General features: G+C 37.7%; 3 protein-coding genes across 10 annotated transcripts in view; all 3 read right to left on the bottom strand.

Annotated features, from left to right (window-relative positions):
• arhgap46b (Rho GTPase activating protein 46b) overlaps positions 1–14,422 on the bottom strand; it is a 71,216-nt gene extending 56,794 nt beyond the window's left edge. The window contains exon 1 of the mRNA XM_082145032.1: positions 14,233–14,422. Within this exon, the coding sequence (XP_082001158.1) occupies positions 14,233–14,246 (14 nt within the window). The 5' untranslated portion in view covers positions 14,247–14,422. The remainder of the gene's footprint in view (positions 1–14,232) is intronic.
• On the bottom strand, positions 5,299–8,298 carry LOC309480412 (zinc finger MYM-type protein 1-like). The gene is made up of 2 exons (XM_082144835.1): positions 8,163–8,298; positions 5,299–7,834 (listed from the first exon to the last, which is right to left on the bottom strand). Exon 2 carries the CDS (start codon positions 7,770–7,772, stop codon positions 5,676–5,678), a length of 2,097 nt encoding a protein of 698 aa, XP_082000961.1. The 5' UTR covers positions 7,773–7,834; positions 8,163–8,298; the 3' UTR covers positions 5,299–5,675.
• A 1,195-nt stretch (positions 14,423–15,617) lies between the features above and the next one.
• Positions 15,618–26,374, bottom strand: part of sulf2b (sulfatase 2b) — a 141,155-nt gene continuing 130,398 nt past the window's right edge. For 6 of the 8 annotated variants that reach the window (XM_082145038.1, XM_082145037.1, XM_082145035.1 and 3 more), the window contains 3 exons: positions 21,539–21,681; positions 20,261–20,384; positions 15,618–17,810 (listed from right to left, as the gene is read on the bottom strand). In XM_082145038.1, the coding sequence (XP_082001164.1) occupies positions 17,212–17,810; positions 20,261–20,384; positions 21,539–21,681 (866 nt within the window). In that variant the 3' untranslated portion in view covers positions 15,618–17,211. Of the gene's footprint in view, positions 17,811–18,270; positions 18,325–19,044; positions 19,079–20,260; positions 20,385–21,538; positions 21,682–26,374 lie in introns of all 8 variants that reach the window. The other 2 variants (XM_082145041.1, XM_082145042.1) reach the window with 2 other exon arrangements.

The raw sequence follows: 26,374 nt of genomic DNA, 5'->3' as shown, positions 1-26,374 counted from the left end.
CGGATGCCAGATGCGCTATAAATAATGTTAAGTGAAGTTTTGTTCACACATCAACAGAAAACAGTAGTGTTTCTCAGCATTATCAGAAAAAATAATCCGATCTTGGGATTTAAGAATCGATATTGGTTTATCAAAATGAATGTTGATAAAAATGTATATTGTCAACCAAGCCCTAACCAGGAAATGTTGAAAGCTGGATTCAAACTTGAATTTCCTACATGAGCACCATGGCATACAATTTCAGAGATCATTTGTCTATATTGCTACATTAAATGCTGCTTTTCTCTCATTGCATGGCTTATAATTCCAGACAGGATATATTCCAAAATATACCTGTGATGTAGTCCTAGTTTTAGACCTGCTAATGTGTGATGTGAAAAAAAGAGACATTCAACAGCTTGAAATTATATTTGAGTATATCATCCACTGAGCTATTTGTGGGAGTCCTTTTTTTTTTGTGGTCCTTTTTTTTTTTACTCAATCCACGCCTCTGTGCTCTTCTAAAAGAGACGGGCAGGAAGGAAGAGGTACGGACGGTGTGTGTGAGTGCACAGGCCAGACATGTCCTCCATCCTCCACTGCCGAGACCTGGTTCATACACAGGCTGAGGTCACTGGAGACCATTTAAACTCTGACACAATCAGTAAGGAAAAACCCTCAAGAAAAACAAAAAAAGAGACACAAAAGGTGGATGTGACAGATGTACGTGTCCACCCGTTCAGAACGAGTATACCAGCCAAGTCTGTGTGTGAGCTGACAAGAGGTTTGTTCACTTAGTCCAAACCAAATAAACATGAAAGTAACAAAATATTCAATCATTTAAAAAAAATAGTTTTTTCTCCCCTACAAAATAGCAAGTCAGATGCTAATATTTCTCCTAAAGTTGATTACCTAAAGGAACTGTTCATCTTCTAAACAAACTACTCTGTAAAAAAGTGATCAGTTGACTTAACTTAAAAAAGTGAGGAAAGCCGATGCCTTAAAATTATTAAGTAAATAAACGTCATGCGTAATTGAAAAAAATAAGTTATGTGGAATTGTCAAGTTCACATAACTAAATTTTTTCAATTACACATTGTTTATTTATTTTACAATTTTAAGGCAACGGTTTCCTCACTTTTTTAAGTAAATAAACTTCATGTGGAATTGAAAAAATTAAGTTATAGGAAGTTTATTTACTTAATTTTAAGGCAACATGTTTCCTCACTTTTGTTTAAGTTAAGTCAACCGATCACTTTCGTACAGCGTAGCTAACTAACTAACAAATAAATAAATATCTGCCTAGAAAAAGAAAAATGTCAATTTATTTTACTTATTTATTTTTGCAAGAACGCATCCTTTGTGAACAATCCCTTGGACTTTATGAAACTGTACCCTGAGGAGCAGAAGCGTGACCTAATTCATTTGCTCAAGGGCTTGTTCCCATGACTTCCTCTATGACTTCACTGTCCCCATCATGCACCTGGCCAGAAGTGCTCACTGATTGGTCAGAATATCATCAGTGACATATTTACTCAGCAAACAGTGCAGCACAATGCCTAACATATTAACAATTTTCCAGACCTTCAGCTGCCAATCACATCAGTCCATCATCCAGCCAATAGTTGTCAAGGAGATTTCAGTTGCCAAGGTTTTAGGAGCGAGTGGGATATTGACTATGAACCAAATGAGGAGCCTTCTATTGACTAGTTAAAGATGTCTCATCCAGAAATATGTGCATGTTTTTGTATCACAGTGTAACTGAAACCGAGCTGACCGAGCACATGCCTCAATCTGAGAACACACACACACACACACACACACAGAGAAGTTTGGGATTGCCTGGTCCACAGTCCTCTGGGGTCATGACCCCTCTTATCAGGCAGATGAGGAAGTTCAGCATGGCGAGGCTGGCCGGGTGTAAGGGGTGGATCAGAGGACAAGTAGGAGTGTTTCGGAAAAGTGCATTTAGCACAGATGAGGGACGTCTCATGTTCATTAGGGAATACTGAAAAATCACGCTTAATTTCTGCCACTCTCATTAAACAAAGCTTTCTAACAGGGATTTAAAAGGGACTTAAAAGACTAAGGCACAGAGATGAGCCTCCAGGGCAGGTGTATGTGTGTGTGTGTGTGTGTGTGTGTGTGTGTGTGTGTGTGCTTGTATTTCCCCAAGCGGCCGCAGTCTCACTCATCCGAGGAGAGGAGCATGTGGTGAATTACTGACTGGTATCTACATTGCTGTCCTGAAACACAAAGACCACTGACAGCTGAAAGGCAGAAGTGGGTTAACGCTAATGTCTCTTACAGTAGGTTTGTTGTGCTCACACACTGGGGAAAAAACACAGCATTATCTTGAGGTTTAACTCACATGGTGCCTCTGCACATGTAGGGTCACAGCAGCAAGTCAAACTTAATCACTCAGCTTAGTTTTACATCAGCATTGAAGGACATGTAAACTAAACTCAATGCATTCACAGCAAAGGACAGAATGAAATGCAATGCAGACAGCATAAAGTAGCATTCACAATGCTAGAGCAATGAAGTGTACTGTAAGTATGTGAGTAAAGCGAAACACCTAAAGAAACGCATAAGACTGTACAAAGTTTAGTTAAAAATTGAGTTGGCCCAAATGTTATCAGATTTTGACAGAAGTAGCATTGAATTACGCAATAGGACCAGGGACATTTATTAAAACAGCAGAAAGGGTCCATTTTGATTCTACACTGTAAACTTTTTTGTAAAATTTGTAAATAAAAGATAATTCTTTTTTTTAAAGAAAATAGTATTTCAGTCTTTCAATTTTAAAATTTTACTTTTAACTTTTAAGTTGCCAACCGGCATCAACATTTTCGATCATTTTCACAAAATTTGGACGGCCCCCAGAATATGTTGTTGTATGAATATCTGAACATACAATATATCAAAAAGAACAAAGCCTCTGCTTAAAAACAAAACAAAAAAACAACAACAACATTTCATTCTTGCTTCATTAACTTTTTTTAATCAACACTTGATTGTGGGTCAGTTTACATTTTGACAACATTTTGAACAAAAACATGCAAAAATATCATTTTTGTCAAAGACTACGTCCGGATTGGATTCAGAACGATTATCAAAACACAGATTGAGTAAATCGAGTCCATCAAAACCCCCAAAGCTTCACAGCCCTACAACTCGTCCTGGGTCGACATTTCATTTGTAAATGTTAGGCAGTTTTGATTTATATTCTGTTGAATGTTTGATGGTCGCGTTAGCTTACGTGTGTGTGAGCGACGCTTCTGTTTCTGCGTCTTCTATGCTTGTTTTTGGATCTGGAGATTCTGTACTCTTTCAGAAGATGTGTAATAGCGCCCCGCACTGAAAAAAATTTGTGTAGGATTTACTTTGAAACCATTTTCACAGTGAATTTGACAAGTAATTACAAAGAAATGGCAAGTAACGCATTGAATAATCTCTTTCCACACCATTGGCGGAATTTTCCGTCATTTATGACAGAAAGCTTCGGCAATCCATGTTGTCACTGTTATGGGGTAGGCCTATGTGTCACACACTCTAATGGCAATACATGCTTATTTTCTGTTTTGGCAAACTGGTACAATCTCATTACGTCTTCATGCGATCTGCTTACGCCACATTAGCCACGTTTCCATTACCCTTTAAATTGCACAAATTGAAAATACGCCCAATTAAAACACGTAAATTTAGCTAAAAACTCCCATATATCTTAAAAAAGTTTTTACGCTCGCACAAGGGTTTTTTTCAGGCAATATGAAAAATGAGTATTTCGCCAAAACTGCAATGCAAACAGTTTTTTCACATTTACAGGTCACCTGGCGTATATAAAAGTCAATCATTCTTTAAAGATGACACGTATGTTTGGACAGAAGAAGAGACACAGTTCTTTATTAAACTCATAAAAGACAAAAGTATTGTGGGAATACTGGATTCTAAACAACAAAGAAATGCCACAATTTATCAAGACCTTGAAGCAGATATGAGGGAGAAACACCAGAAACACCTCATATGTGCTGCTCCCAAGTATAAGAGGCTTTCCTTGCCATTAATGGAACACGCCTATGTCTCCTTCAATTAAAAATAATGGCTAGGCCGGTGGCTGGGATACAAGCAAACCTGCCAAAATCCGTCGCCATGATTTTTGGAATGACTTTTAGTCGCATAACATCGGTTAATGGAAACACCGTCATTTCGCAATAGTTTTTAATCGGCATTTAGAAAATATTGCAAAAGTTTTGCACAAATCTGTGATGGAAACATGGCTAGGTTAGGTTTAGGGGTTGACCTTTTTTCTTAAGATTGCACAATCAAATTGTAATGCATTCACTACCGTAAAACAATTGGTATAGCCATGTAATAGCTACGCTTTCTCTCTTTACCAGGCCAATGCGTGTCCGTTTTGAAGACGCCAGTTTCTGCAGACTCTAACTGGCATAGAAAACCTCACCTTGCTAGAGGGAGAGCGGGGTTAGATTTGAGCGCTGCCTGGCTCAGTTTCCTATCATCTCAGTGGGGGTTGTGAGATATTTTCAGACAACCGCAGACATGCCCTACTGTGCTCTTAATGACTGCCACTCCAGGCTAAACGCTTTTACTTCAACGCTATTGGGTTAATATTCAGCAGATTCCCACCTTCTCTGGGAATGCTGCTTTAAAACGTGACTCAGAGAGCATATGCAAGTTTAATGACAATGAAGCAATCAACACACACACACACACACACACACACACACACACACACACACACACACACACACACACACACACACACACACACACACACACACACACACACACACACACACACACACACACACACACACACACACACACACACACACACACACACAGATTGTAGGAGTGATATGAGTTAGTGTTGTTTGTGAAGTGATACTCAGAGCTCTTCATTCATTTACGATGGGTATTAAAAGGAGTCTTTTATGAATAATGTGTTCAACAGCAGGGGCGTGTCTAGAGCATTTTCAGTGGGGGGGCCATGCTGGGGCACTGCCACCAAACGGGGTGGCCGCCAGTGACCAAAAAAAAAAAAGCTAAACTCTATGGTATATTACATAAATCATATTGATTTTTTTTTTTTTTTTACTTGAATAAAGTTACTTGTAAACAAATGTAGTAATAAAGCACATTTTTGATTAATTTAGTTTTTGTGTCATCCCTGTATCCATTAAGTTAAATTTGAGAGCCAGTGTTTATTATTTTTAGTGTTTTCATAAAACTAACAAGTTTATAAAATAAAAGCAATTTTAATAATGAGCAATTTTAAAAACCCAGAAGCAGAAACGATGTCAACTATTTTCTTTTAATTAGTTTGGCCATTACAATATACAGTAGTTTTATTCACAATCTCTTTCAAATAATAATAAATAAATAAAAATAAAATTCCCCCCACTGTAATAATTCAAATGGTTTGGCCAAAACATCATAGGGTTTCATTCAACATTTCTTTCAGATTAATTTACAAAAAAGCAGAGTAACACAGAGTTAAAGTTTTAGCACTGTAACAGTTCAAATGAAAACACCACAGTTTAAAAATAAAATATGGAACCATTACATTGTGCTCTGCTAATATATTAAAGAACAGTCTTTAGTTTAGAAACAACAAAAACAGTAGCAGAAAGAGAGGAAAACAGTCAAAAAAGAAAGAAGGCAGACCTCAACTAAAACAGCTGGATTCTTCTGTTTCGGTGGTGACTGGCAAACCGTCTAACAAAATCATCTAAGTCAAGACATTTGGCTCTCCTCACCTCAATGCTTAAGACTCCAAGATTACTGAGTCTGTCATCAGTCATGGTAGTGCGTAAATGTGTTTTTATGAGCTTAAGTGCAGAGAAGCTGCGCTCACAACTTGCACTGCTGACTGGTAAGGCCACAGCTATGCAGCACAGACGAAAAAGCTGATAAAACACTTCTTTGTATGGCTCAAGGAAGATGGTAAACTCTAGGAGACTAGACAATTCAATTCCAGTCTGGAATTTCCTTTCTAACACCCTCCTCACTTGATGCAGTTCATGTTTTATGTCATCAGTATCACATTCATAAATCCTAGCAAAGCTGAAAATGGTCTCTTCATCTAAAAAGTTTCTGCTTTTAGGGTTCAGTGCTTGTATACCTTGCATTATACTGCAGTTTGACTTACTGAAACGCCTCTGCATCTCCCCCATCAGACAGTCCAGAATGGGGAAGAATATACCACTTCTGAACAGTTCCATGTCTCCTTCCTTACACCTCCGCTGTCCAACAGTGGATTCAACAATTGACCCGCTCAATCTAGAACTCATTTTTTGTGGTCTTTTCACCACAGTTTCTACTGCAACATTGCACTGCTTTCCAGTGTCTACAGTGTCTTTCCAGATTTCATCAAAAGATGAATCACTTCTTAGGTCTTGGAGGGTGTCTTGAAATGCTTCAACTAAGTCCACGGCCTTCGCTAAATCAAGAGACGTTGACTGAAGCATGTCTGCAAGGAATTTTGCCTCTCCAAGGACTTTTGAAAAGATGACAAGTGTTCCGATAAAGGTAAGATCCAGTTGGGCAAGTAAACCCCGTGCCTCCACAGAGCGTTCTCCTCTGTTCTCCACATCAATATCATGTAGCACACGCAATACAGCAGGCAGTCTGTCCTTAATGTTTTTGCAAGCCTGGTACCGACAGGCCCACCTGGTGTCACTGAGCCTTTGTAGCTCTCTTGGGGCACCTTGATACATTTCCTTTTGCACGGAGAGCCATTTCTGGTGCACATAGGAGCCTGACATGTACACATACAATTTCTGTAGCAAAGAAAAGAAGGTTTCAGACTCAGGCACTGATTTTGTTGAGTCAACGAGAACGAGGTTAAGACAATGTGCGTTGCAGTGCACATAAAAAGCGTGATTTGTTTTAGCTTTAATCCTTGCTGCAACTCCAGAGTGTCTCCCTGACATGACTGAGGCCCCATCATAACCTTGCCCCACTAGATTTGACCTGTACTCAAGTCCATACGTCTCCAGGCATTGTATTATTTTTTGAGTGAGTCCCTCTGCATCAAGCTCAGTAGCTTGCTTGAAATCAAGGAAGCTTTCATGGACTGCACCATTATAATAGTACCGAAGTACTAATGACAGTTGCTCTTTCTTTTTTAAATCCTTTGTTTCATCTACAATGATGGAAAAATATTTGTTTTCCTTGACTTCACTGATGATGCTTTCCCGTACCATATCTGACAGACATTCAAGAATTTCATTTTGGATAGTGTTACTTGTGTATTTTGCATTCCCCACCGCTTTTAATTTCTTGTCAATTAGTGGACTATGCTTAGCAATCAAATCCATAATGCCTAAAAAGTTTCCTTTTTTTGTAGATGCATCGGTCTCAAGGTGTCCCCTTTGTGAAATGTTTTGCGTTGCAGTAAACAAAAGTACCTCAGCAACTGTTTTAATGTACGTACGATTTTGTTCGACTACTTCTTGGTGTTTCTTATCAAGGGCATTTAACATTGAAGTGTCTGTCAAGATTCTTTTTTTATGTTCATTCCATGCTATCATGGCATTAACATGATTTTCAGATTTTTCATGTCCCCTGAAACCTCCATCTTTATACATTGCCTTCTTCCAGTTAGAATAGCCCAGTGATGATGTGAATGAAGTCTCTTGAATACCAGGGAGAGAAAAGTGTCGACACGGAAAACAATATGCAGAGTCTCGGCTTACAGAATACTCCAGCCATTGGTGTTGTGTGTACCACATTTTGTTGAAAGCTCTTTTCCGGTCGCCCATCATGGTTCGCGGGAACACCTTCAAGTGCGGCTGTGTTGGTCCTGCTGACCGAGACTGTGAAATGTCTGAAAATAAAGAGAATGATCTTCTTATAGCGATGACTAGCCTACCAGGGGTCCTCAATCAATTTAAACAATGAGTAATAATTAAAATAATTATCAGTGCAGAAGGTGTAGTTTGTCAATTAAATCAACCTAGAATACATACAATTGATTCTGCAAATTAAGTTTGAATGAAAGTTAGATACATAACATTAGACCCTCCAATAATATGAAGGCAATCGGTCATTTTTAAGGTTTTAGGAATTTAATTAAAATACACAAGCTCATCATTAACACCCATTTAAACAATACCTTCTAGAAATATGTCAGTAAAAAAAAAACTGGAGCATACCATGTGGTCCTGGCAGAATGCGATCTGTGGAGATGTTGGCCTGTAGTGCCTGAGGTCTGTCACCATCACCCCCTGACCTATGCTGACACAAAGTTTCTTCGTGGTCTTCAAATTCAGACAGGTCACTTACAGCTGAATTATCTACAGATACAGTAAAATAATAATCAACAGAGTTAACATCCCTTGCTGAACATGTGCAAACAAAATAACTTTCAGGTCTCAACTACAACTATACATACCTTTGCATTCTGTTGGGGATGAAGGTGCTTGTTTATCCCCACCAAACGTTGATCCTGAGAAATGATGAAATGTCACAAGTAAATATTGCATCAATGAGAAAACAAAACAAGCTCTGTAAGTTCTATAGCAGAATAAAAACGCTCATGGTATTTTTAGGGCAAATTCATGTACATGCAATGATTACTACCGTTTTAGTTTGCTTCATACAAATGAAATGTAATAGGCCTATTTCTCAAATATCCCTACAATTCCTTCTACACTTCACATACTTGAAGTTGCAGGAAGCACAGAGGAAAATGAAGGCCACTGCTGTCGGCTGGGTCCACTGGCATCACTGTCTGTCCGGCCTGTTGATTCCTTGCTGGCTGATTCTGTTCCAGTGACAATTTTTTCTTGCTGCCTGACATTTTCTTCTTGGTGATGAACATTTTCTTCAGTTGCTTCTGCCTCTACACTTGTTTTGTTTTTCTTTCTTTGAAAGAAACTCCCTATATCTTTACTTCTTTTCATGGCTTGGCACTGCTCTCTTCTCTGCCTTCAAAAGAAACACTTATGTGTGTCTGTTATTCTCATCTCAACAAAAATTGTTCAAATTGTGAATGAAATGCACAGAATGCATCCATGTCATTTCACGTGTAAATGACTAAGTTAGGCCTGCCGTCTGACAATTTAACTGACTATCTAACTGACTTACTCTCATGCATTAACAAGTAACGTGGCACCAGACAATTATTTTTATTTATTTTGGAACATTCTGTGCATATTGTCATTTGGTGCAATCTTGCTATTTGGTCACTGTCGTAAAATAAACTGATACAAAATATGCAAATCACCATGACAGTTTGTATTGTTTGATAGCGCCCAGCGTATTTTACTTTTATTGTGTTTTATTAAACGTTGACTGAACATTTGAAATCAACCAACGCGAGCAGAGCCGGACGGAGTAAAAACATTGATCTGAGAAAACCATTCAAACATATTAAACCATACATAAAGTTTACTTACCAGCTCTTTGTTTGGTGTGTCTTGACTTCCCACACTTGATAAAGATAAAGCAAAAGTCCAAGTCCGCGTCCGCGACCGCGACGACCGTTTGTTTCTCTGCGCTGCACTTCTTTGAATCGCGCACTTCAGTAGAGTCTATGAACTGATTGGCCGTAAAATGAACCGATCACAAGACATCTTATAGGGGGGGCACCTGGGGTGGCCAATCGAATTTCAGGGGGGGCCGGTGCCCCCCCTGGCCACCACGTAGACCCGCCCCTGTTCAACAGCATGCTGTAAATTATTTTTATTTTTTTTAGACATTCAGCTGCTGGATGAAGCGGTTATCTATAAAACGCCTGTAAATCCCAAACTGCTATCAGCACATACTGTGTATGTATACACTGCCCAGACCCAAAAAAGTCGCTGTTCGGATTTCAATAGGCAAATACTTAAGTCAACATGACTTTCTTTTTTTTTTTTTTTTTTGCCAGGCAAGTTTACTTAATACTATATATACTATCAGTGTTGTTATTGTTAACTAAAACTAAAGCTATTAAAAATCATTTAGTTCTTTTGAAATAAAGCTGAAATAAAATAAAATATAAATATTAGATTAACTGAAAAACTTAAATATGGTGCTTTGGCAATAAAGTAGTTATTAGTAGCACTAATATTGCAAAAACTAAAACTGACAAACAATAAATACATAAATAAATGCTAATCAAAAACTAATAAAAATCACAAAAGTATAACAAAATTGCTAAGCTAAAATAAAAAAAACCGGAAAGTATAAAAATAAAGGCTATAAAACACATAATAAACACTTTAATACTAAAATAAAAATGCATACTATTTAAACGGTGTATTTTACAGATAACCAGAGGGTTGCCTACTTAGGTTGGTTAAAAATTGTTTTATCATTTTCAAAACCAGCCTAACTACAACAACAAAAAATAAAACAAATAATATATATATACTATAATATACTATAATATTATATATATATATATTAAAAAACAATTTTTTTACATTTATTATTATTTATTTATATATTTATTTATTGATTGCCTGGACTCAAGAGCAGGAGCAGGTGGTTGCTGAAAGATTAATAATAAACATCTTGTTTCATATTTAAACAGCGATCTAAATCAAACAAAAGTGAAAGAAATATCAATCATCCTCATCCTCATCATCATCATCATCATTGCACAACAGTGTTTGCCTGATATTGTCATGCAGGTTAGAGATGTGCTCTCGACATTGAGAAACACACATTTCCAGTTCTCTGGTAAAACCCACAAAGGTCCCACGTTTAAAGTCCTCTAAAGCAGGACACAGTGGGAAGAGTTTCCCAATCGGGCCAACAGGAAGACTCCACTAGGAGAGGCAGCTTTGTGTTGTGTTTGAGTAACACTACAAGTCAATGGAGGAGGCCAAGATAATATATATCATCTCACACACAAACCCTACAGTTTACAGCTGAGCCAAGTTTGGATTGAACACACACCCACAAACTCATTTTCCATCTGATCTGGCCCACATCTAACACAAATGGCCATTTCATTTTCAACAATCTTTCTGCCATTCCTTATTACGTCTCAAAGCACGGCAAACACAACCAACATCTGCCCAAAAGATTGACTCCTAAACTTCAACTTCATATAAAAATGTGCATATTAATAAATACAGACTGAAAAAGAAAAAAGCCAAAACCTCTTAATAGAGGTCAGAACCAGGGAAACATCTTGATGTTTCCATCAGGGACGAGGAATTCGGTTTGGGTTCCTCAGATGTTTTCCATGCCAAGCCAATTTGTAATTTCATCCGAGGAGATCCAAAAAGCAACTAGTAATTAAGGCTTTACCACAAACCAATAAGAGCTCCGCCATTTCTTTCAAGCAACTACAAAGTTAGATAAACGCTGCTATAGCAACGTAGAGACGATAGGCTAAGCCCGTCGACTGCTGCCCAACATGCGTTTCATGGTGATGATGATGATGATGATGGGAAACATCCATGTGCTGGTAGAGTAAACAGCAGAAAGCAAGATGTGTTAAAGTGGCACGTAACGCAAACCAATGCATACTATCCAATTTAACACAGCAACCCCAATCACATCTTTGATGAACATATGGATAAGGTTACATAGCTTTAATACTTCCAAATACAAGTTTAAAGTAGTAGTTCACCCAGAAATATTCAGCTTCTGACATTAAACGTCAAACACAACTTACATTTGAAATCTTGAAATCATGTGGAACGTTGGCTTAAAGGGATAGTTCACCCAAAAATTTTAATTATCCCATAATTGACTCACCCTCAAGCCATCCTAGGTGTTATGACTTTCTTCTTTCAGCAAAACCTCTACGCTTCCTCGTTTGTCAATACGTCAAGCGTTGGGTTAGAGGAAATAGACTCTGATTATAGTTTATAAAGTTATAAATATGGATATCTTTCTTGCAAAAACACATGGCTTTGCTCCAGAAGGCCTTTATTAACCACCCTTGAGTTGTATGGATTACTTTTATGATGGATGGATGCACTTTTTTGGGCTTCATTATATAGGGTACCATTCACACTCATTATAAAGCTTGGAAGAGTCAGGATATTTTTTAATATAACTCAAATTGTGCTTGGCTGAAAGAAGAAAGTCATATACACCTAGAATGGCTTGAGGGTGAGTAAATCATGGGATAATTTTCATTTGTGGGTGAACTATCCTTTTAAGAAGACTTGTAATATAGCAAATAAGATGTATGGTCTACTTTTATGTTGCTTATTTGGTCATTTTGGGATATTTATGCATTTTAAAGGTATGGAAAAACAGCAACTTGGACATTCCTCAAAATATCTCTTTGTGTTTTACAGAATCAAGAAAAACATTTTTTAGAATGAAATGAGAGAGAACATTTTTCACTTTTGGCTGAAATAATCCTTTAGTTAACTAATTCATAATTAGTCGATGCATGGACAACTAAGTGTGCGAGTAATTGGGAATTTGGGACACATTATTAAACTTTCAGTCCCCAGAGTCCCGTCTAATAGTAACTCCATCCATATGGCTTTGTGAATATTTCAATAGTTGAGAAAAGCTGTCAGTGTTTGTCCTGGCTTCAGAGGTCTTCTGAGAACGCAAAGGGATATGGCATTGCAACATGATTAATAAAACATGTCAAAATCCATCCTATTAAGTCCATTAAGGCTGACACCTGGAAGCCGACACTGGACCAGCCCTCAGCAGCCGCATCGCATCTGTTCATCTATCGCCCCGACTAATCAATCCATCATCGGTCTGCACATCTAATACGGATCACAGAGGCTTTTTGACATTCATAACGTCCATCAAAATATAGTTCAGGTCTAGGGCTGGGCGATATGACAAATCTTACATCACAATATGAGTCTTATGATTATGCGTTTTCTTTCTCAACTGTTTACGTTCACTTAAGACATAAGCGACTATGTTTACGAAGATGCTCGCAAAGATGGCCATTTTTCCATGCAAGTGTGATTATTTGACTATTCAAGGCGGCAAAAATAACTCATTTCAGTACTCGTGATGAGCGGCGGCTTTATGTGCGCGTGTTTCCGCCGTGTGCGCTGAGAAACCAGCTCTCAGACAAGTTCTCTCTCGCTGCTTCTTGTGCTTGAACGGTTTAAAACCACTCGTTTTTAAACCGCAAGGCTTAAAAACGCATTCAAATGACAAGCTTTCGTGACAACGCAGTGCGCGCACTAACCGTATATCCTCCACCCCTATTCAGGTGTTTACACTTTATCCACATTAAGCATTTAAGTATTTAATCAGACACTAAATGACTTTAAATGTTAATAAATTGCATTGTGCCATCTGAAGCTAATTTTAAACATAAAAAATATGACAAATAGTATTTTTTTTTTTTAAGTAACAAGGTAGAAGGTAACAGGGTTGACAGATTTACAGTTAATTGATCATTATTAGCAACTTGCTCAAGGTCCAGACAGTACAAAGTGTGTATTATGCTGATAATATGCAATTGAATGCTGATATATCAGTTTAAGAATACTTAAATCCAGTTTTCACAAATTGTATTTAAAATCACCCCCTACTGATAATCAACATATAAGATAAAAAAAATTCAAAAAGCCAATTACATGTCCTTGAAGAATGATGTCAGTGAAATTTTTATCATCAATGGATGATCAATTTAATTATGATGATTACAGGGTTGATACTTAACATGGGGGCACAAATTGACGCCCTTTTAATACAATATTATGCTCACTATAGTGTAAAATTATATATTAAAAGCTTTTATTCCATATATTTTACATCAAAATATTAACATATTCGCTAATAAGTGCTAATAGCAAGGAAAAAGAAGAAAAAAAATAGTTTTTTTTTGTAAACAAAATGCCCACATTAGGCCATTCTGTAGTAAAAGTTGCTGTCAGTTTTGCATTGGTAACGTCATTGTTTTCATGTTCATGAGGGACACAAAACAAAGTATACTTTTCATGGAATGATGACACTAAGAGTTATTAAGTTAGCTAATACTGTACATCAATTAAATCACTTTAAAATCGGAGAACAACATCATAATTGGTTTCAAAGTAGCTTTTAGTGAACTTTGCTCATACAAACTCTTGTGTGGCAACATCACATCCCGTGAATAACACCTTGTCAATACAGCAACAGTATCGTTTGATGAAGTTACATCCCAGTATCGTGCCACAGTTTAAAATGAACAAACATTGTTTAAATATCAAAGTTATCCACGCCACTCTCTCTCAGCAAACAGCGCTGAACTGCACTGTGCAACTGCAACATGTATTCACAACTCAGCAAAATGATCCATCTTACCTTCTGTCAGCCATGTTCCTCACATTGTTTGGACGAATGGGAGTGAAAGTAGTGAGATGTGTCCTCTGGCAGAAACCGAGCAGACTGCACTGAGCCTGTGAAAGTGGATTTCAGGCTTTCTGTCCCTCTGGAGTTTGGGGCAGACATTGGAGTGGGTTATTCCCCCGCCCTCTTCAGTTTGGGCCATGCTCGAGTAACCTGATCTCTAGTGCAGCCTGCTGTAGTTTCGTAGAAGCGGAATGATCGCTCACACAGTCTATGGTGCTCAGCGTTTGAGGAGAGGACAGGCGCCATCTGGTGGAGAGTCGAGGCAGCACAAGCACTTGCTATTAGCGAATATGTTAATGTTTTGATATAAAATATATGGACATAAAAGCTTGTTTTTGGTCTTTTAATATATCATTTTACATTGTACCTGTGTTACTATGGTGATAGTTCAGTTGGAGGTTCATTTTAGTCCATTGTAGAGGATAATGCTGTTAATTTATTATGATAATGATATACAAAGTAATGAGTAAGAGTGTTGTTCATAATATCGGTGATAATTTGCGAGCATGGCATAGATTTTTATTTTTATTAACGAAACAGTAAAAAGTCAGCATGAAACAGCATGAAGTTGTGATAGTCTATTGTAGTCACTGATCTATATAGAATGACATATCAGTGATTGTAGTGCGTTCAAGTCCTCCTAGGAAGTTCGTATTTCCGAGTTGGGATGTCGTTTTTACGACGTCAAGTCACTTTCATCGGAACAATGGCGGTGTAGGCTACCTCCTTTTAATTTACTAGATTTTTTGACCTCATGTGAGTGACAGGTTGCCCCGCCCTCGCGCCAGTAAACACGTCATCATCAAGTTGTTTTGATTAAAGATTAAGAGGGCACATTAATTAATTCTATAAAAATATTATTATTAATAATAATGGGCACGGATAAATAATTTACAATAATTATTGCTATATTCCATTAAAAATAATAATTGTCGCCATCAATTTAATTTTATGCTGACTTTAAGACGTTCAATACTTACATTTTAGACACAATATTGACAGTTACTTTGTCTGTATTTGCAAATCAATGGAAATAGATCCAAACGAAGACAATATGTGTCACTGAGCATCACACAGTAGTTTCTGAATGAATCAATGTCTTTAAAGTGATTCACTCATAATAGACAAAATATTGGCAACTACTGGCATAACCTGCAGACAAAGATTAATAATGATAATAATAATAATAAACTTATGCAGTTATGTATTCTGATGCTCTATAATAATGTTAAAATATATTTAACTGACTTAAATATATCTATCAATCCCTTTGTGTGATATCATACCATATGGCAAAAACTTGTTGGGTTATGAAAAACAACAACAATAGAAAGCAATTTGGGCATTCAACACTTTATTCACAAAGTAATGAGCACTATCAAATGTTCACTGGTAAACCAAAACAAAAATATAGGTATGATAAATCTATAGAACTGTACAAGACTTTGTTAAAACCATCTCATCTCTTTTAAATTCCTATTTCAAAAACAACCCTCCCTTTGAAAGTGCCAAAGGAACATTTCTCCTCCTCTCCAAGTTGTCTCCTATCCTCCAGTATCTACACAGTACATCTTTACAATAATTATGGTGGTTTTCGAAACAACCATACACAATCTCAGACAAAACAGCTTTAAGTACAGCCACGAGAGGTGAGGGGTGGATGTTGTACATTGATATGAAATATGTGAACACAATGACCTGTACTGATGAACTATCCCAGAGCAAGCGGACTGATCAGGGATCAGATCACCCTCTTGAACATTATAATCTCAATCACAATCATCTAAGAACCGAACTGATCTCAAAACAGGGATGAAACACATCGGGAAGGTGGATTAATAATTTAAACAATCTCAGATACATCACCATAAAAAAAATGAATGTGTATTAAAGAACTGTTAAAAGAAAATGCAGCATAAATAATAAAACCTGAAGCTGGAGGGATGTCTGTTTATGTCTGGCGGTCAGTTTCGCTTCAAATGTGTAGTAAAAATATCCTTTAACCATTTACATTGCAAACACACATTAAAATACATACATCCATTTCATATATTTGCTCTGATATTAGTAGCACTGTGTATAGCAAAAAGTTTAAGAACAAGCTGTTATAAATATGGCGTGGCAAAAGTTCTTTCTCAGTGTGCTTGGGGGGAAAACAATTTGTCTAACACAAATAATGACCGATACATCAAATTAACCATTTTTCTTTTTTCTTATTCTGTTTTTTTTTTTTTTTTTTTTTTTTGGTTAGATTGTTCAACTCATAATTCTGCAATAAGCAGCAAAGAAACTGTGTAAGAAATTTCAACTTATAAAACTAATTTTAAGCATAAACAAAATAATGTTCGCACTCGTATTCACTTTTGACTTAGGTACAGCATGTTCACACACACACACACACACACACATTCGCCATTGACCTATCTGAGGTGATTTTCAGTGAAGTTGTAAGGCTGTATAAGACAATGTCCCACAAAGTGAGACACCTTCTAGAGACTCCAAGCAAGAGAGAAGCAGCCATCAAAGATTGTGGTGCAAAACCGGTTTCAAACTGAATCAAGTATGAACAGACACAACATTCCCATTCCCAAGTTTTACTGCTTTGAATTTTAACCCCCAACCTTCCCTAACCCATTCAAGAAAAGGTAAATGAAAAAAACAACAATGAAGAATCTTTCTAAGTTAAAAGATCTGTTCAAAGCCTAGCCTATCTTATGGACAAGTTGGGAAAACGGTCCGTCTGTAGCTGGAAATGTCGCCGCGCTTCTGAGGCCAGTCGATAACGGAGCGAATGGACATAGAGAAGAAAAATGAACTGAAGGACTGTATGCTGGCATAACCCTCCTCTTTCTGCACTTCCGTCAAATTTAGAAGTATTTTGCGATGTCTTTCTGACGAGGGACGGTGTGAGCGAGGAATATTACATGAGAGTCAAACCGTTTCCTGCAAAATGTCATTGCAGTCGCAGTGGGTGGAGCTTAACTTTCCTGTCCGTCTCTGAACAAACTCCTCCTCTTCCTCCTCATCGCCGTCCCTCCCTTCTCTCAGTCTGTCCCCTTTCAGTTCTCCAAGAGGAGCGTCCAAGCCCGCATTGTCCACGGGACGTGATGAAGATGAAGAAGAGGGACGTTCCTGTTGGTTCAGCCCCAAAGCATCCCTCAAAACCTCAGCGCCAGCTTCCTTCAGTAAAAGCGCGGGGGTGGCCAGAGTGGTCAGGTAGATGGCTGAAGCGGATTGGCTGGAGGACACCAGGGCGTGGCCTCTCCCAGTGTGTTTGTCCTCGGGACGGGGCGGAGAGTACGGCTGGTTGTCGTTGCTGAGGAGCGTGAACATGTGCTCCACGGAGCGGCTGAAATGAGCCCAGTCCTCGAGGCTGAGGGTGAAGTTGAGTTTGAGATCGTAGGCGTGCTCATCAAGTCTGTACAAAGGTTCAAGTTCGGACCAGTTCGACTCGCCGGGAAACAGGTCGGTGTCTTCCGGGACGTCCTCGTTCCATGACTTATCCTTCCCATCCTTCCCAAATCTGTCCTCTGTGGGGGAACATCGCACACACAAGCATGGCCACAACAATTAAACATTTGCATCATGGGACAAAATGATTTAAGGCACTGATTAAAAGTGGATGCATCAAAATGGAGATGGATGCTTGTGATTTCAAGGTAAATGAAGAAACAAAAAAAACAACGAAAAACCCTGAAAAGGATGGTGAAGGTAGGAAGAACGTAAATGTTTCAGGCATTGAGTGAGATGAGGTGAAGATGATGGGGGCATGTGGAGGGAATCTTCCCCCGTGCTTAGAAACAAAACTGTTTGAACAGTTTCCATGCCTCTACAAACTAATCAAGCTATCATGCAGGCCAGGCAGAACGTAATGCATTCAAGAGAAAGGAAATTAAAGAGAGAGAGCGAGAGAACGGTGATTCAGACAAAGTAGTGGCTTGGTGGCATTGTATCCTATGGACGAGAAGCAGAATTATTGTCCAAACTCACAGCGATTTGGAGACAGGTTTCCTCACTTTAGGCCATTTCCGGCGCTGAAACTGCCTAATGCGACAAGCAACGATAAGACAAACTGTTACCCCGCCCCCAAACTCAAGCATGTGACAGAGACAGAGCCAATCAGAGAACTCAGAGGCTTTCACATTCACACAACACAACCCAAGGCTGAATACATGCAAGGCACAGTATAGGGATAGAGAGAGGGAGACATAACAAGAGAGACAAAGAGAGAGAGAGAGAGAGAGAGAGAGTACAGAATCTGAAGGAGAAGACATCTGAAGTCAAGGAAGTAAATTTAGCTTTTGTATAGTATTATATAAGCTTATATATATAGTAGTCTCTCCAGTAAAGGACATTTTAGATAGCGTTACAGCTCGATCAACACACATTTTTGTAGAGAAGAATTCATATCTTTAAAAAACACAAGCTGCCCATTTTTGTTTTAAACTCCTAGACTTCCATTGCAAGTACATTACTGTATAAACTTGTTTTTATTTCTACAGTTGAGCTTTGAACAGCAAACTGACATCAAATCAGTTCACGTTTCTCTGTGACAGAGAGGTCTTCTCCTTGATTTCACATTGAGGAGTGAATTCCTGTGATGCCTATAGGTGTGTGTGTGTGCATCAGACTACTTCAACATTCACGTTTAAGCTTCAAGCTGTCTACAACAGAACTGCAGAAGTGGATTAGTATCTTCATCCAAAAAAATCTCACAGTAGCCTTCTAGTCTAAAATGGGGTTAGATTCATTTGGCAGTGATACCTGTATTCATCATAGCTGCTTCTCTCTTTACCCCCTGAAGAAGAGACAATATCATTAGTTAGAGAGTGTAAAAACAATGTGATGTTACAACCCCATCATGTTTAAGATCCTCAGGAAAGCATCACTGGGCTTCTGTCCAAGGGTCGCAGTGCCAAAATAAGATCTTTCATTGTTATGAAGTCACAAGGGTCGGGTAAAGCGAGCTTGAATGAATGAACCGGATAAAAGTCATATTTTGGAAAATAATACATCTGCAGGCTCAATATGCAGATGCGGAGTATTATTGTTCATTTTGAGCTATTCTGACCCCTTTCAGATGATTTTTATACATAATAAAATACTCAACTGACTTTTTATCTGTTCAGTAAAACAGCGGTTCTCAAACAGGTCTGTTAAAAAAAACAACTAACAATATGATTGTACAGAGTTAGCAATAGATAAATAGATTTATCAACTTTTAAAAGAAAGAAAAAGCAATGCTAATGTCAAAGGTCAAGTGTTCAAGAAACATCTACAAATGTATCTGTCATCGTACCAAATTATGCAGATGCAAACGTGGACAGGTTGCATAACGCAAAAATGTGGGGTCAATAAGAAATTTATAAAAAAATCTTACCGAACCCAAACTTTTGAACGAAATGTATTTAAAAATAATCAAAAAATTAATTATTTCCTTTCCAATCTGATAAGAAGTTCTATGCTAATATAAATCATATTTTAATGTGACCTTTCGACATATTTAATCCGATCGCAAGCACTGGCGAGTTTTAACATGACATGAGCTGTCCTTGAGTTCATTTCGAATAAATCAATAAGTGAATCAATAAATCTGTTTTTATCACTGGAATGATCACTTCTGCTGAAAATGAATTTCAAGTTTTGAGAGCAGGGACTACTAAAGACACGGTAACATCCTCAGACAGCATGCTGTGGCACATCATGTTTACCCTTCAGGACAGCAGCTCAGGAGGTGACGGTAAGAGTTTCTGTTTGCATATAAAAACAAGGAGAAAACAGGAAGCAAGGCAGGGCCAGGGATCAGGTGAGGATGATGATGATGAAGATGTGATATTCCATGTCACCCGTTGCCTTGTGTGTGTGTGTGTGTGTGTGTGTATCAGTCAGTGTATCGCAACCTCTGGGCCGGATGCCTAGCAGCTGTGTCTTGGCATAAGTATAAGTGTGTGTGTGTTATATGAGTGTGTGTGTGACTCACCCATGTCGAGGCTGCGTGTGCGAGGGTTACACTGCTTGTGTCCCTTACAGCCTCTGAGCTCCATGAGCTGCACATGCAGTTGATTGAGAACATACCGGTCCAGTGTGTTCACCGCATTCACCAACTACACACACATACAGAGAGAGATGCACCATGACACAGCAATTAATATAGTATATTACTTTCTGATAACATTTTGACTAAATATTTTCACAATATAAAATTATATTACCTCAAAATTTTACTTCCATAACAATTTCAAGATTTGGGGCCCTATCTTACACCCGGTGCAATGCAGCGCCAAGCGCAATGCAAGTGTTTTTTGCTAGTTTCAGCCCGACGCAGTTATCATTTCACGTCCTGTGCCACGTTGTTTAAATAGCAAATGCATTTGCGCCCATTTATGGGCCCATGGGCGTCCTGGTCTGAAACCGAGGTCTGTTCTGGCGCATTGTTGACGCGTTGCTATTTTGAGGCAACTGAAATAGACTGAGTCATTGACCAACTGAAACCTGGTCTAAAGTCAATGGCGCAATATTTTTGTGGTTATTTAATGAGCGCGCTAGTAATGTGCGCCTATAGGCGGGTCCACAACGCGTGTACACTCTGCTTATTAAACACACAGGGACGCACAGCAGCACACAAACATGCCAAATATTAAAATAAACAGGATTACAATGTAAAAGATCATTATTGTGTACATAAAGATATGGTGGAATCCGGCTTGTCCGGTAGATGGTCTGCTTGCACACTTTTACCTTGCGCACGAGCATTTCCATTTGCGCTCTGGAGATGCGTTCGGTCTTTCCACTATAAAATTCCGTCATGTAAATAGCGAATCTGCCATGGCGCAAGCGCAACTGGCATTTAAAGGGAGTGGGAGATGAGACTCTGATTGGTTTAACGCACGTAAATCCCAAAACACACCTATTACTCATTAAGAGAATAGGGATAACCCTTTTAGACCATGAGCCGGGAGCGCAGACAAAATTTTCCTGTCGTTAAACTAGCAAAAGTGGATTCGGACACGCCCTAAGTGAACTTACGCCCTGCGCTTTAGACCATGTGCTTAGATCGTTAAAATAGGGCTCTTGGTGTCATTTTCATCACACTGAAATGAGGTTACGCAGCTACATATATATATATATATATATACATACAGTAGTATAATGCACTGATGAATTGTGTACATACATAATTACATGTAATAGTTTGACTGAGTAATAGTAATAGTAAACCCAGTCCATGGTGATGTTGTCTTTATATATGACCACTGACCTGATACGGATCTGTGTTGATATCAAAGTACTCCAGAAATCCAGTGGCAAATTCACAGAACAGGAAGTTGTGCGTCTCATTAATGGTCCTCATGCACCAGTAGGTGTTGTTATTGGCACTAGTGCACGCACAAAACGACCCCACTGAAAACAAAAAGACACAATAGAGAGGGACATATAGATCCAGACATAACTTACAGACAGTAAGTGTCCATCCACCAATTTTATGAGCATTTTGGGATATTAGATAAACGCTGGATGGAAATGCCAAGAATATGTGTGTGTGTGTGTGTGTGTGTGTGTGAGTCTTACGTGTCCAGAAGGGGGCGGTCTGCCAGTGCTGGTTGTCGTGTGTGAAGCAGGTGTGTGTGTGTGTGTGTGTGTGTGTGTGTGTGTGTGTGTGTGTGTGTGAGTCTTACGTGTCCAGAAGGGGGCGGTCTGCCAGTGCTGGTTGTCGTGTGTGAAGCAGGTGTGTGTGTGTGAGTCTTACAGATGGTGGACAACCAGAATGCCGAAATCACCGCGGCAAAAATAAACCAGCCGCATTTCAAAGTCGTTCCCGAAATGACCGCCAGGTGGCGCAAAGGGACATTGTGCAAAACAGCAGCAATTGCCGTATTTTAAAATGTAAGTGGGTTAAATATAAAACCCTAAGCCTAATAGGCATATTGTTCATATATATAAATAGGCCTATTAGGCTACAACAGAATAGAACCAAAGATAGAATCAATTTTAGAACTGAAAAAATAGAATCAAAAGTTAAAAATAGAGACAATATTAGGAGCAATGACGCTGAATATTTTTACTATTCTATTGAGGAATTAGATAAATGAAGAGCTCTCGTGAGCGATACAATTGCATAGTAATTTATAGTGATTTCAAAAGCAGTCCTTAAAAAAAAAATACATGGAGTAGTGTGGCATAATTTTTGAGAGATTACGCGGAACGCGTTTTAGTTAAGATCCTGGTTTCAATGCCCTTATATAGGCTAGGCTACTGCTTAAAAAAATGTCACAACGCGTTTTGAGATTGTTTTGAATTAAAAATTGAAGTTTAAAATGTAGTGTTTTGGCACACCAGGCCGAGTGGCGTTACGCATTGTTCAAAAATCAGGTTTTATTCTGGCATGTTGAATTGGCGTTAGAATTTTTTTTTAGATTTTAGATTTCGTTAGATTTTTTTTCTCATAACAGCTAAAATAACTTAATATATGCCTTGTCTTAATATGACCTACTTAATATAGGCAATAGGCATATAATAGCCTATATAATAAATTAGCAAAACTTGGCCACTAAATATTTAATTTTCAATTATTTTAATTATCACAATTAAAGTTTTAATTTGATTAAATTGAACAAGCAGCATTTAATCAAATATTCTAAAATATGTATTATTAATAATAATGTTATTTCAACATAATATTTCGTTTTTTCGACATAATATGTGTGCGTGCAACAAGCAAGATGTGTATTTGTAAATCCGGTGATGCGTGCATAGATTTTTATCAATAAACTAGTGTTTTCTGACAGTGTCGACTGCAAAGATGAAGTTGACGATCGCCATATTTGTAGTGAACGCACCCAGAGAGAAATGCACGTAAAGACATAATCAGAGAGTAGCCTTTTTCTTTTCGTTTTGAATTATTTCGTTTGAAGACATTTCAAGCTTTGTGTATTTGATGTATTTCTCATGTCTGTGTGAGGCATACGCTGAGTTTCGTTAAGTTAGGAGGATGAGATGCGCTCCAGCTGACGTGCAATGCAAGTGACCGCGCGGGCGCCTCCATGATTAGTGTCTGTTATATTTGCTTCTCTTACTTATCTCTTAAATCCAGCAATTGGTTGATGAAAAATTGATTAAAATTAAGATACAATTTATAGAAAACGAAATTCACTTTAAAGAAAGGTTTTCTACTAAACAAAACTTAATGAAGTGGTCAAAATCATGTCTGACCCACTCCATATCCATCTCTCGATATAATGCATCCTATCTCACTCGTGCTGTTCACTTTTCATATTCAACATAGATGGAAAAAAATAACATTAGAATATTTTAACAAATATGATACTAAATGAGATTATTTAATGGCTACAACAGTATAGTAGGCCTATAGACTCTATTGGTACAAATTGCTGCACATTAATTTAATTAAATGAAACCTTGTAACGAATTCACACTGTAGGGTAGAATGTGTACAGTTGAGACACCTTAAATAACTTGCGTTCGCAGCAAGCACAAGTTGTGATTTTTGCTGTGCACTTGCATATTAGTGTCAGCTGGGAAGGAAATATAGAGACCAGACCTCTTGGAACTTTAATTGAATACATAGCGTTGGTAAAGAATACTGAAATTACATCCCTACAAATGTATTAGGCCCTACTGAAAATAAATGTATCGAATTTAAGCAAAGTAGCCTAAATGTTAAGACTGTAAGCCCTTTGCTTTTTTCGTAGCCTATAAAGGATTCTTATGGCCGACTTTGTGTTAATTTAATCTGTAGAGGATTTTTTTAACTCAAACATTAACACTGAAATAAATGAAACTAAAGTATTGTAAATTTTTTGGCACACCACGACGAGTGGCGCTATGCATTGTTCTAAAGCCAGGTTTTATTCTAGCATGTTGAATTAGTGTTCGACAAACGCGGCGGCGCGTTCATTTGAATGATGAGCGCTTCTCGCTCGTGTGAGCGAACAAACACTGGAACGTTAGGCCATGTCGCAACGAGTGAATCGTGGCCGAGTGGTTGAACTTACGTTACGATCATTTAGATGACAAGGGTTCGAATCCCGAACTAACTTAGACTACTGATATTTTTATATTAGCCTATTAATGCATTGTATAGTCTATTGTTGATGCAGAGAGATTTGTCTATAGTTCTAAAACATAGTTTTTTGCTTATAGCCTATTTACAAAATAAAATCACCATGCATTTCCATTTTACACCAAGGAACAAATATTATACATTGACTTTACTTCTGTAACCTATAATAATTCCAATCGTAATTTCAAAAGCAGTTCTGTTAAAAAAAAAAAAAAAAAAAAAAAAAAAAATATATATATATATATATATATATATATATAGGCCTATATATATATATATGACGTTTAAACGACAAACAATAAAATCAGAACCAGTATTCTGTTGCGTTCATGGTTCCAGTGGCAGTAATGCATCCACGGCTTTTCAAAATGTCACAAAGCGTTTTGAGATTGTTTTGAATGAAATATTGAAGTTTATAATTAAGTGTTTTGGCACACCACGACGAGTGGCAAACTCTTTGTTTTGTTTTGCAAACTCAGCTAGCCTGTGGGGGGTTTAGAGAAGGCAATAGTTGCTTTATCGTGGGGGTGCAGGACAGAGGTGTTAATGTTCCGTCTTTCATATGGAGAGTGTCGGAGCCAGCCTGATGAGCAGGCAAAGGCAAAATTCTTTTAAGGATTAATCTCAAAATCTCCAAAAGTCCATAGCCTATGTACAGTAGGCCCTATATCTTATTAAGTTTTATATTGTAGTTTTATTGATTGTATTTAAAGGTTTTCCACAAACAATTTCAATTTAGCAGCTCTTTAATTCGCGACCCACCTCGTTTTATTAAGGTGAATTCAGCAAGGCATGCTTTATCTTTGAAGGAACAAAAGCTATTTGTTACAGTTTTTTCTTCGTGATTTGTGTGGATGACACACAGCGACATAAACAGTATTATCAGCTGTATGGTGTTTTTTTACGCTGAAATGCTTCATTTCGAGAAAGACCCGCCGCGTGCAGTGAGGGAGACCAAACTTACTAAAAAAATATCCAGCGCGAGAGAGGCAAAGAAAAACGCCTGTTCTTAATTTATGTTGGTTTGAACTTTTTTCGTTTTGTACCGTTTTAATTTTTTTATTTAGCTGCAATTTCTTTGACAATAGAAATTTAAAATGTTGCAAGAATAAGATTCTGTGTTTCTTAATTTGCATCACAAAGGGAATAAACTATCGATGCAACCCTGTTTAAATAAATAAACTGTCCCGACACTTTATTCATACCTTGAAATGTGCGATGGGTTTTCAAACTTAATTAATTTTCTTTTACATTTTCATTGTTTTTTTTTAATTGAAAGCAATACTGTATTGAAAGTATTTTTCTGATTTGTTCGATCTGTTTTGAAAATCTGTCTTCCGTTGCTATGGCCGGGTATAACTGTCAGTCATCTCAATCTCGTGAATGATTCACACACACACAAAAAAAAAATTTAGCAGATTTATATTTTTACATATTCAATCAGTCTCATTTTTGTTCAAATAATGAAATATATATATATATATTATTTATTATTATAAACAGATAGGAAACTTACCTTTTAAAATGCCGCAGTTGCTGCTGTTTTGCCCTGTCACTTGCGCCACACGGTATAGCCTATAGTCATTTCGCGAACGACTTTGAAATTCGACTGGTTTATTTTTGCTGCGGCAGTAATAGGCATTGTGGTTGATTATTTATTAAAGAATTCAATTGATAATCATAACAACAAGTAAGCCTATTTAATTCTGAATATAACAAAGAATGCTTAAACCGACTAACATCGGTTAGTAACTGCAAGTCCTGAAAATGTTTTAATTTTACGGTAAATTATTTTAATTTATTTCACTATATGTTTCAGTTAATAAATCTACAAACACATTAAAATAACACGAAGTAAATGACAAGTAACCTATTGACATAGCCTTTCTAAATTATAGAAAAACTGGGCACACAATGTTAACGTGTGTCTACTTTTTTTTTAATTCAATGAATTTGAATTCGTTTAACCACAAGATTTATCTTGAATTTATCTGTGACCTCAGCTCAGATTAC

Source organism: Leuciscus leuciscus, assembly GCF_965113295.1.
Source record: "Leuciscus leuciscus genome assembly, chromosome: 18".
NCBI lineage: Eukaryota > Metazoa > Chordata > Actinopteri > Cypriniformes > Leuciscidae > Leuciscus > Leuciscus leuciscus.
Note: the sequence above shows the minus strand (reverse complement) of the source record. Positions and strands in the feature narration are given on the sequence as shown.